The sequence below is a fragment of the Anomalospiza imberbis genome, chromosome 5 (assembly GCF_031753505.1).
Source record: "Anomalospiza imberbis isolate Cuckoo-Finch-1a 21T00152 chromosome 5, ASM3175350v1, whole genome shotgun sequence".
In the NCBI taxonomy this organism is placed as follows: domain Eukaryota; kingdom Metazoa; phylum Chordata; class Aves; order Passeriformes; family Viduidae; genus Anomalospiza; species Anomalospiza imberbis.
This window is the reverse complement of record NC_089685.1, coordinates 37,584,486-37,598,474: the sequence shown is the minus strand read 5'-3', so window position 1 is coordinate 37,598,474 and position 13,989 is coordinate 37,584,486. Positions and strand designations below refer to the sequence as shown.

Here is a 13,989-nt window from a genome sequence, read left to right as displayed (position 1 = left end):
TTATTGTTCCACAACCTCTCAGGTCAATAATAAATGACCCAGTAATAACAAGACACATTTACCAAAGCTTATTACAAGAAACTCAATTTCTTCTCCCCCTAAAGAATTGTAATATTCAGGGTTATACACAGTAAAAATGGTATATTTAAGGAAATCACATCTCTGCAGTACTTTGAATAATATCATTATGAAGACAGTAGTGGATTTACTCCAGATTCATGACCAACTGCGTAACAGCAGAATTAATTTTAATCTTACTTCAGCACTAAATATTAAAATTCAGTTTTGAAGAATAAATAGCATTTTAAATCATAGTCCTTGCATTTAGTCCTATGTAGTAGTATTGCTTTTAGTAGTTTATGAATTTAATATATTAAGTTAAATACATTAAATTTATTTTCCAAGCAAAGAAAGGTAGGAATAAAAGCATTACAGAATGCAGAGAGATTCTGATTTTATAAAGTATATAAAATACGCCATGCACCATGTCAAGGTACTAAAGAATGATGAGTATCCTCATAAAATAAATCCATGCTATTCATACATTTAATTCATACTTTTTATGAAAGTAAAAATAGCCTGCTCTAGAAATTCTGGTTCTAAATAGCTTTTGAGGTGAATGACGGCATGCAAGCTTTCAGTATTCTCTGAATATTGCAACAAGATATCTACAAGTACACACAAAGGTTCTCTTAAATCGCTAGGGGAGCTTTTCACTCTTCGACAATCAGGGTGAATAGACAGTAGATATCATGTCTGTGTTGCATGTTTAAAATCCTAGACAGGTTCAGATAGTAAAAGATAGTAATTATGAGGTAATTTAAAAATCAAATAGTGGTTAGCTTTCCAAATTTTTTCTCCATGAATCTTCTAGAATTCAACTTCTCTGGAATTCAATTCAATTTCTCTGGAAAAAAAAAATCCTTTCAGCTTTTAGTTGTGCTACAAGCAAAATAAAAATACAGGGTTGCATCTCTGGACCTGTTACCTTCAGGTGCCATAGAGGTCAAAGGTGAGCAGCACCTTGCAGAACTGCTACAGGACAAAGACATATACATTTTATTAATTAACTCGCCTCTTACATGAACAAGGCAATATATATAATAATTAAGACAACTGGTGTTTTTAATGTTTTTTATTTATTAATTTAGTTGCAACCCCATTAGGCAATCATTTAAGGTGACTAATACAACAGAATAACTGAAGCAGCAACCCCATTCACTCTTTGTCTTAATAGAAGACATGAAAGGAATACTATAATTTTCAGACTCATCTGGACAGCATTACTACTAATAATAAATTTGCTGAAACAAATAGTCTTCCCTGGGTTTATTTAACTGGGCAAGATTCTTATGTTCTTGTTTGCTGTTTTGAATCAAATATATGAACAAGTTTAAAAAGTATGCTCGGGAAGTTCTGTGCCTATCTAATATTGTGGAGGTAACATGAAAAGATTAATACCATTGAAAAAATATTGTTTTAAAACATTGTCTCAAGCTTCATAAACATTGCATTTCTTGGTTCAATTTCAAGGGAAAATTAAAAGGAAACTCTTACTTGTTATCACTAATGTATATTTGCATGCTGTTCAAGACAGCTGGAGCTTGGTATTTAGGTGCAAGTGATTTGTGTTAAGAAATTCAGCTTTCATAAGAAAATCTTGTTATTTGTTCTGATGATTTGTTTCTCTTACCTTCTGCAGAAAGACCTTGGACATTTACGCCTCTGGCTGCCAGGAAGCTAAGGCAGACATCAACATTCTCAATCTGCAACATGAACAGAAATAACAAGCAGGATAAGACTATTTTACAAAACACAGAAATATTGGGAGAGGGAAAAAAAAAAAACAAACAAAAAAAACTGCTCAGGAATGAATACTTTACATTCATTGCATACTACAGCTCTTTATCAAACAGTTTAGCAAGAATGATTACTGCTAATTGGGCAATCGAGATAATGCTTTCATTGTCCACTTTGGTGCTTAAAAACAATTCACAAATGCCCAATCCAGAATGGCATGCTGGCAACTCAGCAACCCACCTAGTTAACATAAAACTGGATTGTGTATGCTACAGACAAGCAGCAGTGAAAGCACTCACAGACAACTGGACACTGAATATATGTCTGGAGATGTGAGTAGCTGAGTTTACTAAAAAATGTAATCAAAAACCTCCAACGGTATAAGTAAAGGTACTTGCTTGGGATGACGTAGGATTCTATGAAAATTATATCAGTCTCATTACTGGTTGGTCCTCTAGTTTTTTTCCTTCAAATAATACTCCTCAAATAATGCTCCTCAGAAGAGTTTTTGCTTAGTAAAGAACATGGTGCTGGCTTCTCTTGGTGATTTAAAAGAAACCTACAGCTACCACAAAGAGCCTTACATACAGAAATGTAGCGTAAATGTAGATCAATAAAAGGATAAAACTTCTGCCTCTAAAATGAATAATGACAGAATTAGACTGCTTTCATGTGTTTTATAGATGATGGAGACGGGGTGTTCCAAAATGTTCTCGAGTCACCATCCTCAGCTGATTCCAGGATCCCCAGTCCTTCCAGGATCTCTGAAGGAATAATCAGCTATAAACATAAAAAATTACTATCTTTGTCTATAAATATGCTGCTATGAAAACAGAAAAATTATGCATAGAGAGGTGTTATGTTTCAAGTGGCCTCAACAGGTTTGATTTTAAAAAACTTTTTTAGGTTGATGCATTTATTTCAAAGCAATTAGGTCAACAAAAAAAAATTGAGCAATATATTTTAAATGCCTATTATCAATGGAGAACATTAAAAATAAAGCAAATAATATTCAACACTAAAAACATAAAGCTGCAGTAGCTCAAGTCCATGCAGTTATTTTATTTGAATGCTTACACATTTTACAAAGTCTCATGTCAATGGCTTTCAACCATCAAAACATAAGGAGTAAATTCACTCTATGAATGAAAGCTACTTCATCCTTGGCAGTATCTTTTCACACCTAGGAAAGTCTCTGACTATCGAAGACATCTTTCTATATTGGAGTTCTGCCCTTGTTCTCTGGAAATGGTAGTAGCTAAAAGGATATAAATATTCTTTTTAATACTGGCCCTAGAAATATGAATTATGAGTCTACAGACTGTCTTGATCCATGGGTATAAATGTATAAATTTATAAATACCTGACAGATGTGCTCTTCATGGACAATAAAGGTCAATACACTACTAAATATATTTTTAGAAGTCTTTTCAAACCTTGATTTAAAGGGCATGGTAATATTTACAGTGCATGATAAACAATTTTTTTACTGAGTCAATTACAGAAGAAAACTAAAACTCAAAGTCTGCAGTTAAACTAATGAAATTTACTAAAAGACTGGCATCTACCATAAAGTTTTCATAAATCAGTTTGGTGGGTGTCACCAATTCTCACAGCTTAGAATGTGGAATAAATATCCTAAAATCAATGGGATTATTCCAGCTCTGGCCCAGCACAGTCACTACAGCAACACAGGCATTAACTGTCATTTTCTTAAATGTTTATGTAGTTTTTCACCACAAAAAAAACCCAAATTACCTAGGTAATTTTGTTAATACATAGAGAGGTGACACAGCTAAATCAGTTGCAAGTTGGCTGGGGCTAAAATAGGAAGATCTGATTCTTCCTCACCTCCTCTTCCTCCCAGGTGTGAGGGCTCTGCTGCTGCTGGGCTTCAGCGCTTCTCTGAGCGCACCAGGAGCTGGCTCCGTACAGAGAACTCACCCAGCAAAAAGGCAAAGGGATTTCAGTCATTCCAGTTTCCCGTGCAGCCAGATAAGTGCAGGAGCCAGCAGAGGAGAGGGTGTGTCCCAGCCTGAGTAAAGTGTGGTATGGAAGAGGAAAGGGGAGGTGGGAAGGAGGGACAAGGCAGATGGTGCCACTCCTGGTGGCAGTGGCAAGGCACTAGGCTGGCTCAGCCCTTACAGTTCAACCAAACCCCTGCATCAGTTGAGAAAATAGTGCACATGAAGAGAATATTTCTACTCAACCTTTAAACAATGTCAACTACATAAGAAAAAACCTCAAGTGGAAATTTTTGTGCTCTGAAAAATTGAAAATAAATTAAGATTTGGTGGGCTATAACTCATTGTGTCTTTGGACTTTCATATCAACCATAATGCGGTATCAATTGCTTCAAAGATGGGAAATTCTGCTATGTAAGTACTGGAAGCCAAAGGAAGGAAAAAAAAAAAGAAAAAGAAAGAAAGAAAAATCTACAGTACATCAGTAGCACCCATCTTTAAATAACTGGAACAATATTTCCTAACACATATTCTAGTTTAATCAAGCCATTTTTAATAATGGGCATGTCCCCTCTGCAGTAGTTCAGGAGACCACAGATGTAACAAAAACCTAGTTCACTGGAGAATATTTAAGCCCTAATGTGAAAACATCTCAATATCTACCTGCAATACCAAATAATAGCAAAAAATAAGCCTACCACCTAAACCTTCACATACATTTAGTGAATAATATCCTATAGAAACAGCACCTGGTTAATTTACATGTTTACTTTTACAGCATGTGTCTTTGAAGTCGCGTCTCTTAAGCTCTCAGAAAAAACTAATCATTACCACTAACACCAATGACTCAGTATGCTACAGAATTACAAAGCAAATTCTGTTTGGCTTCAGAGAAGTGTAACAGAAGCCCTGAGTCCAAAGTCACCCTTTTGGTAGGAGTGTATGAAGCAATAGCAGTGGCCAACTTTCAGACAATAGACTGGGGTTGCACTGTAAGCCTTATAATAAAGTCTTGTTTTGACTTGTGAATTGAGCAAGTTTGGTGTGGCAACTCACAAGCCCATAATACCCTGAAAATGTCAGAAAACAACTCTCATAGTCAGTTCTCTGATAATAACTGCAGTTACTGTACAACTCTCAAAAACTCTTAGGGGATTCAACGAGACATGCATTAATACATTTTTGCGTTATTTTCACTTTCTTTCCACTCCAGTCTAGAAAATGCTAGACTTAAAACTGTCCCATTTTGAAGCTCTCAATGTGTCTCTAAATATTGCTTTAATTACCTACTTCTTGCCCTGGCAAACCAGTTAGTCTTTGAACTCAAACCAAAGCAGCCCCAAACACTTTTTCTTCAAACTCACTCACAGATGAGAGTAATTTTGCAATTACAAAAGTTACAAGAGATTTCAAGCAGCTTCCATTCCTCAGTACTGTTTCAATCAAGAGTGGTATGAATTCTTGAAGTCCATGTTTATATAAGTAGTTACTCACTGGGGTAAACTCCTCCTAGAGCTGACACTGTGTGTGTAAAATTGTGCTGCTTATGTATTGGTGGCTGAAGATTTTGTGGTGTTACACAACACAGACACCAGAAAAATTTTGTACCTTACATATGACCACAATTCTGTAGTGAATTTTGCTTGCAAAAAGAACTAATTTATAGCAGAGATTATGTTTATCATTATAGTGAGTTGTATCATGAGAACTACAAGGTATTGTAACAGAAGATATCGCTCATTACAGTACAGAATTCAGACTGACTCCAAGTCTTACATGTCATGACAGAGAAGAGTCTCAAATTTGCACATTTATTTGTACAGGTACATGTTGCCAAGATCAGACTGTTGCTGTTGATAAAGTTCTCCACCGCTGTCAATCCCTGATTTTTATTTTATTCCAAGGCTCTTATTTTATATTAAATATTCAAAAGAGTGGAATAAATGCAGCACATTGAATAGCAGAATTTCAATATTAAAAACTTTAACAACTATAAATAGGTTAAATAATTAACAGTATAATAAACCATTATTGCCATACAGATATTTGCCACTTAGCTATTCAATTAACCATGCTGAAAGTCAATCAACACTACATGAAATTGATTTTCAGAGGTAACAAAAACCTAATTTGGAAACCTAATCACCTCCTTATCAAAACTCAAGGATATTATGTCAAATTCTGAAATGTAGCTCCAGCATTGTGGGTAAACATGCACTTGGCAAAGATGATGATAGTTTAGAATTAATTTTTGAGCATCATCAGGTAGATAACACCATTTGATACTTTTAAATTTAAGCCTAATAGGTTATGCTTACAATATATTAAGATTTCTTCAAAAATCTGATCCTTTTGATAGTATTCATACACATAGCATCATGAAAAAAGAACCTGGGATACCTAACACCATAAATATTAGTGATCTCAAATATATTTTTACACTGATATATAAGGGGATACAGTTCATATTATGATGTAGAAATAAACAGAAATGTCACAGCTCTGATAATATTAATAGATTAGGTAGCATGCAAAGAAGATACACTGGAAATATGTTGACACATATGATATTGCATTGTTGTGGGTAACCTGCTTTTGAGTGAAAGGTATTTTAAATTTATTGCCAGAAATAAATCACTAAATCAGAATGGGGGACTTGCATAGTAGTAGTACTTAATACTCAGCTGACTTACAGGAAGAGCTAATTTGTGGGATGTACTCACCAGTGACTCAACACATAGAATATGTCTATTTATTCCTATTATTTCTGCTGTTGCCAAGATTAGTTTTCATCTCCTTTGTCTGAAAGACACTTTCTTAACTTGTAAAAATAAATTTAATTGTGGGATTCTCAAAAGATATGTAACTATGAGTAATACAGCTTTATGTTTCTCTGTGTGTATAAGAAGCTCAAAAAATTCCTTGCTTTGACTAACTCCTTCTTATTAAGCTTATGACAATATAGCTCACAAGAACACATAGATACATAAGTTAGTTACTGTTCGTCTACTTTGAGCTGGATTCTTCCTGAAGAATGGGACACCTTTATAAAAACAACAAATTATTATAACCATATATGCTCTTAAATACTCTTGATTATTTTGGCAACAAAAGTAAAGCAATAATTTCTGTTAGCACTTCATTCAGTGCTATCTTCCACAGTTCTGTGAGTGTGTTTTGACATTCTGATTTGTGACCCAATTCCCAGATAAAATTTGGCAAAGGATTTTCCCTGTCAAGTTTCATAGTGTTCCTAATGGTTGATTAAGGATCCATGGAAATAGTATTCCACAGAAATCCAGAAAATCACATGCATACTCACTTTCCAGAGAACAGAAACTCCACCAAACTCTTCAGTATTTGGTGCTTCTTTTTTTCTTTTTAATTGCAAATAATAAATAGTACTCCTTTGAGATTGGTATTATGGTTCAAGATAGTATGTGTCACAATAACTGTATTTCAAATACATTTTACCAGCATGTTTCTTCCTAAATGTCCTCAGAGTATTAACCTGAGTTGAGAGACATGCATTTGAATCTTCCTCTTGCATGGATATTCATCACTAATACAATTCTGGGAGGATTTAAATGAATGCAGAATTAGAAAATATATTATTGTTGTTACACATCTCCTTTCAAGTTCTGGAGCACTAGTAGAATCAAAATTAAATAAAATTCATGCCTCACAGGTAGCAACCTGGACTCTAAACATTTACAATTCACATGCTGCATAAAGTTATTAAAATTTAAAGAATGTAAAAGAAGATACTATTTGTCTGATTTTAACAGGAATCAGTCATGTAAGGAGATGCACGAGCTTTTGAATTCTGGTTGCTTACTCAGCAGGTGAAGTGCCAGTGATCTGGTCTCAGTTGCAGGCTCTAGAAAGATCAGAGGTTCAGGCAAGCAACCAAGATGTCTTCATGAGTAAATAAAATCATTTTTCATGCACATGTTGGAGTTGGTAAGAGAACTAAACTTTCCATATAGATTTAGCTATACAGAATGCTCTGGGAGATGCAAAAGTATTTCAAGGTGGAAATGGCCTAAACTCTGATTTTCCCTTGTCTAATAGCACTAAGAGAATTGGTCATGTACACTCTCACAAATACATGGTTAATCCTCATACACGCACTACGTAAACAGACTATTCTTTGGCCAAATGTATAAACTTTCACAACCTGCTATGCCCATAGGTGTTCTCAGAGATTTAAAAGGACAATTTATTTCACTTTCTGTTCTTAAATGACTCATCCATTGCACACATTGTGACCTGTTGACAACTTACTTGTTACGTGGGAAACACCCAGATTTTCGGTTTGCTTTGTAATTTTGTTCCTTACGGGTTTTCTTCCCAGCTGGTTTCACTAGTTTGTATTTATGTTCTGCCAGTCTTTAAAACAAAGAGCTAAAAAGTTACAAGACAGGAAAACTGAAATAGAAAATGTTTGCTCTTCTATAGTGCCATGCTTTTATCCTCAGTTTTATCATTCATATTATTTAACAAAACCAGGCTTGATAAACCAGGCTTCATAAACTAGGCAGATGGACGTTTAACTTTTTTTCACTATGTACAAATGGACATTTGTCAAATACTTCCTTCACCAAAAAATAAACATCAAGTCAAGAACTTGCTCCATTTCAGTGCTAACGGAATACACTGCTTTCTACTCACGAGCGTGCTTGCTTTATACGTATGTATATACACTGTGATTTTTTAGGGCTGAGTATTGAGTGCAGAAATACATTTTTGATAGCTGCCTTACTGTGAAGAGGTCCAACTGAAGAGGTCAAAAGCACCATCCAGAATAAAACTGGATTACCCAGTCCAATGTCCTTATCCATCTGCCTATCCATTCTTCAAATGCTGCACATTCAACATTGTTTGGGAGTCAAGGTGATTCTTAAATGATTGCTTATTCAACATGCAGTAGTGACAGTTCCCTGTTTTTCACTATAAGACAGATGTTCAGCATATCTGAAATTCTGCTCATCTCTTTAGAAAAATGCAGAACTGGTAATATAATCAAAATATAAAAAAACCCCAATGTCTTCATAATTGTACATGCCCTGTGGGATAAAATTTATCTAATCCATAAAAAGTAAGCAATTATGATTTATTTGTTATAACATATGTTAAGATTTATTTCAATTCTTTGTGAAAGCACCAATCAGTAACCTCAATCATTATAAGAAACACCTTCTATGCCACATACTCCATTCCATTTGACACTGTTGTTAATTACCTGCTTTCTGTGAAAAGCTGTCCTGAAATTTTACTTGCAGAACTGTTGTACACTACATTGTAATGTGCTATGTTATCCACAACACTGTAATGTTGTATGTTAGCCACAATAGCTGATTCATAGGCATTCTAAAAGGGAGGATCCTTTTTCAAATTGAAGAGTAGGGTTTCATAGGGTTTCTATGTGAAATAGACTCATATGGACTCATTTTGTAATTATTCTAATTGAACTATCAGAAGCAAGCTGGTTATTTTTATACATATATATATATATATATACATATAGTGCCATTTAAACTAGTTTAAACACAAGTGCCAGAAAGAGATCTGCTTTCTTGTCTTGTTGTATGTTCTTGTTAACATATAAATGTGTTCATACTAAATTAATTACAGATTTTTAATTTTGAGCAAGATTGTCTAAAAGTTGTATGTTTCCATCAAGATTCCTTGTGAAGAAAGTGTACAAAGTATCATTATGTAATTTTTTTTTTTTTACTAATACTACATAATAAGAACACTTTGAAGAGTAGAGAATACACACAAATTCTTCCAAATCTGAAAGTAAATGCACTGGGAAGAAATGTGGCCCAGAGTAATGCAAAACTTATAATGACTCTTCTGAGGAAGCTGCTTAGTTTTAAATTTGTGGAAGATGCTTGTATGGAAGGCAGCATTTTACACAGTTCCCTTGGCCACAGACTGCTGAGACTGAGTGAAATTTGCCATGATTCTCAGTTTCCCTCATAGAAATGGGGATATTTGAAGAAAGGGAAAATCGGGAAATAAACAAGCTCTCAAAAATCATGTTATTTATTTTCTGGTAATTTATTTCCCATAAGCTACTACCATGGCAGCTTATTGGAATAGCTTCTCACAAGAAGTTATTCCACTGCACTGGAAGGTAATGTCAAGTTTCCATGGGTGGTGTAAATTAGAAAACCCACCCAAATAAAACAGGTGTTTGTAACAGTCCTGCTGGGAGATGTTTCGTGCATTCTGCTGACTTGCTGTTGCACGTGGCCTAGATTAAGGAACATTCCATATTTCTATCAAAATTATGACACATTTTAGGGGGTTAAGCAGAATACACTGACATGCAGACATATTCAGCTTAACTCTTTTGTAGCAAATTCCTCCTTATATTTGCAATAGAATAATTTAAGGAGCACTTAATAAAAATATCTATCAGTGAACCATGTAGCTTCATTCCAGAAAAGTGCTCCAAACTAAGCATTGACTTTGCAATAAGAGACCATATAGGCAAATTAAAAACTGATTTACTGGAGGCATCTGGGGAGAATTTGACCTTAGAGAATAATAACTACTGGTATGCAGAAGGCCTCCCAGGCAAAAATTTTTAGGAAATTATGCTGGAGTTATTTAATTATTAGGGTTTTTTTGAGGAAAAAATGACAATCTTATTTAAAACTGAAATAGCTTCCACTTCCTTTTCCAACAGATATTAAAGAACACGCACATCAAATTCTTCCAACATGCAGTCCAAACATGAAGTATGACCAGTAAACCCAGAAATGTGAAAACAAATTAACTTCTCAAGTACTTGGAGAATTCAACAGACATATGTACTGACCTGCTGATAAAAGAATGTATGAGGTCACTACTGAGGTCAAAGCATAAGCTGGGGTGTGTATTGTTTTTAAGAAAATGGTACAGTGGGAATTGGATCCTTTCTGGCATAAATTACTGTCAGCCCTGTCAGGAACACCAAAGCAACAATTAGTGCTGCAAATTTTTCACCTAGCTCCTAACTTGGTGCTTGGAAATCTTAAGAGTGAATGTGAGATAATTTCTGCAATGACAAATACAGAATATAGTTTGTTTGCTTCTGTCTGTACACATCAGCAAGTTAATGAATAATTTAGTTACTCTAAATAAAAAACAACCCTAATCCTGCTTTTTTAGATGGCCAAACAGATAATTATAAACATCTGCCGGTCATTTTCATATAAAACCAAAAAATGCTCAATCCTCAAACAGCAAAAACCCTCCACCACATAAGAGAATGATGTGATAATGGTGTGATAATGGTGTGAGCTTGCAGTTTCCACTTTTTTCTCACACTTCTTTCTGTTTCTTGTCTTGTCTGCATTTGCTCTCCCCATTTTTATACAGTAGTCTCTGCAGCAGATATTGTAAAACACAAAATACAGTAATGGTTATTTCTGAAATGCTTATGCACTACTATAATAGAAATTGTGAGAAGAAGGTTTTTGTTTTTGATTTTTGATTAGAATGTAGTGCTGGGTTCAAACTCAGAAAACCATGGATGTATTTCAATATGTTGCACGAATGTCTTAGAAATCCTATGGCTGCACAGCAGAATGGATCAGGGCAAAATCCTCTTCCAGTGTCTGCAAATAACTTGCTACTTCAGGACTCTCATCTCTACAGGCCTGAGGCTACCACCACCATGAAAGAGCCTTATACATGCACTAAGAACACAAAATTGAAGATAAATACTACCCTGGGAGGACCTCTTTTAAGGCAATGATAAAAAGAACTCTGTTAAAACACAGTGTTTCTTAAAGCAATGTTCTACTCTAGTGAGCCTTTTTATGATCTTTTTTTTTAATTATGCAACACTTCTGAGTCAGCAAGGTACCAGTGTCTAAATATTTATGGAACTTGACAACTTCTGAAAACTGGAGGGCAATGTAAAAAAGCATGCTTCTTTAAAACAGAGGAGCTTCTCTCCATTAGGTGAAAAGAAAGTCTACAACAGAGTCTTCATTTATTAGATTTAATTAAACCTTTGAAAGAATTCCAGTTCTCTCCTTCACCACTACTTAATGCATAGCAACTTCATTCAGCTCACTCAAAAAAGCAGCTTTTAGAAATAAGGGCAGTACAAGCAGTGACGGAATTAATCCTTTAAAAATAAGTAAACAAGTAAACTGCGAGGCATTTCACTTCCATCTCTTAAACTTTGCAACTGGAATCCATCCAGATGCACTGTGTGCTTTCTGAACCCTCCCTCTTGACTGCACCAGAAGTCATAATGCTACAGCTTGTGCAGGAGAGACACTAAAAGTTTGCTCCTATCCATCTGGCTTTTTGATTTTATAAACATTCTAAGTTTTTTTAATTAGATATATTTTTCATATTACCCTGGGAATAGTTATGGAATTTATAGAACATACAGTATTCGTAGAACATTGAGCTCATCAAATGAAAAGGGATAAAAAAATACTTGTTATTAGCAACCTCTAAAAGTACAGCCCAGAGTTTTCTGTAGGACTAAGGTTATGTGACTGGTCCTCCAGCTGGAAATTAAATTCCTTAGGAAGATATGCATTAGAGAACATAAGTTACTAATTTTTCTCTATGTTTAGTTTTCATATTACTTACTCAAATTGATCTAAGCCCTAAAGAAAAAGAAAAGAAAACCTGATGGTGAATTGACATCACAGGTTATCAAAACCATTCAGATTAAACCAGACATCTTTAAAAGAGACTCACATTCAGGCTTTCAGTTTTGCTAGCGTACCTGAGCATTGCATTTCAAACCATGTTTAGCTTACATAGGAATATGAGGTACATGTTTTCATGCCATGCTTCTAAACAGCTTTCATGCTTTCTTATCTCTGCCCTTTTCTCATAACTATGGTAAGAATTTTCCACATTTTCACAAGATCTCAAGTCTAGATTCTTGGTCAGGGACAATAAAAGCACTTGGAACCAGAGAAGGCAGTGGGATATCGGCTTGTAAGCTCAAAAGGGTCAGATTTTTTTTTCTTAACTTCTTAGCCAAATGCTATAAGAGAAATATCAGAAGTGCTCAAGCCTATAAAATGAAGCCTTAACAAGCACTTAGGGTTTGTTGTCACATCACTTCCAATTGTAGCCAATGAAGTGTAAAGTGTAGGAGGAAACATCTTTTAAAATAGTCATCCAAGTGTTTTAAAGTTCCAAAATACTGCCAGTACTACTTGAAAAAAAAAAAAAAGGCATTTTAGAGGGGCTTTAGAGGGGGCGCATATCTTCAAATACATTAATTCATACGATGCAACAATCTAAATCTTTCAAAACTGTTTATGCCAAGAAATCTAAATAGAAGCTTTATATATACAAGAACTGTGAAAACACCCTTGCACATGTGTTTACCCTGGAGTGTTACTGCTGATCTGCCCATGAACTAAATAAGAGCTCCTACCAAAAGAAGAACAACAAACACCTAATTTAAAGTTGTTATTGGGAAGAATTACTGAGAAAATCTGTGTGACAGGCAAAACAGCTCACAAGGCTGGGATGCTTAGTTACGTGTACAGTTAGAATATAGAATACAGAAGACTATAATTTAGTTACTCTAAAAAAACTAGAACTACTATTTGTGAAAAAAAAAAATTAATATAAACTATTACATGAAAATAGGTCTCGGGTTCTTAAGTATGGAAACCAAGACCCAAAGAAAATTCTTGTGGTGCTTTTTTCCCCTAGAGGAAAAAGCCAATTGTACATTCCCATTGTAATTCCAAAGAAACACTGAAGAATCAATGGGTATGAATAAACCAAACAAGCTTCTAATTAGCTGCCAATACAAGCCTAAACAAAATATCATCTAATTGTTGTAGAATTAAAGACTGCCAAAAGCTACAAGCTAAAATACAGATATATTTCTCTTTCAGGAAGACTGTTCAGATTCACCTTTCAGAACTTCATGGGTTTGGTGTGGGTCCAGATGCCACCTGAAAGAGTTGCTTGGAACTGCATAGGTAAACAAATGCTTTAAGTTGATATAAACAATCAGAAAGGCAAAAAATATGTATGATCAGTTTGTGAGACTGAATATAACCTTGTCTAACAGAAAAAAAAAATCTTGAACAGACACTGAAAATGAACCCTGCCCAGACTAATACATATCCAGACACTGGGCCGACTTAAAATAAGTTCAACTCCAAATAAGTATACCTCTGATTTATTTCATGTGGTCATCTGTTGATCATATGGTCAGCAGGCTACT

At 34.8% G+C, this 13,989-nt stretch overlaps 1 protein-coding gene across 13 annotated transcripts in view; it reads right to left on the bottom strand.

Annotated features, from left to right (window-relative positions):
• The window catches only part of NAV3 (neuron navigator 3), a 515,975-nt gene that overhangs the window by 156,542 nt on the left and 345,444 nt on the right, over nucleotides 1-13,989 (bottom strand). For all 13 annotated transcript variants that reach the window (XM_068190278.1, XM_068190277.1, XM_068190279.1 and 10 more), the window contains one exon: nucleotides 1,694-1,766. In XM_068190278.1, coding sequence (XP_068046379.1) covers nucleotides 1,694-1,766 — 73 coding nt within the window. The remainder of the gene's footprint in view (nucleotides 1-1,693; nucleotides 1,767-13,989) is intronic.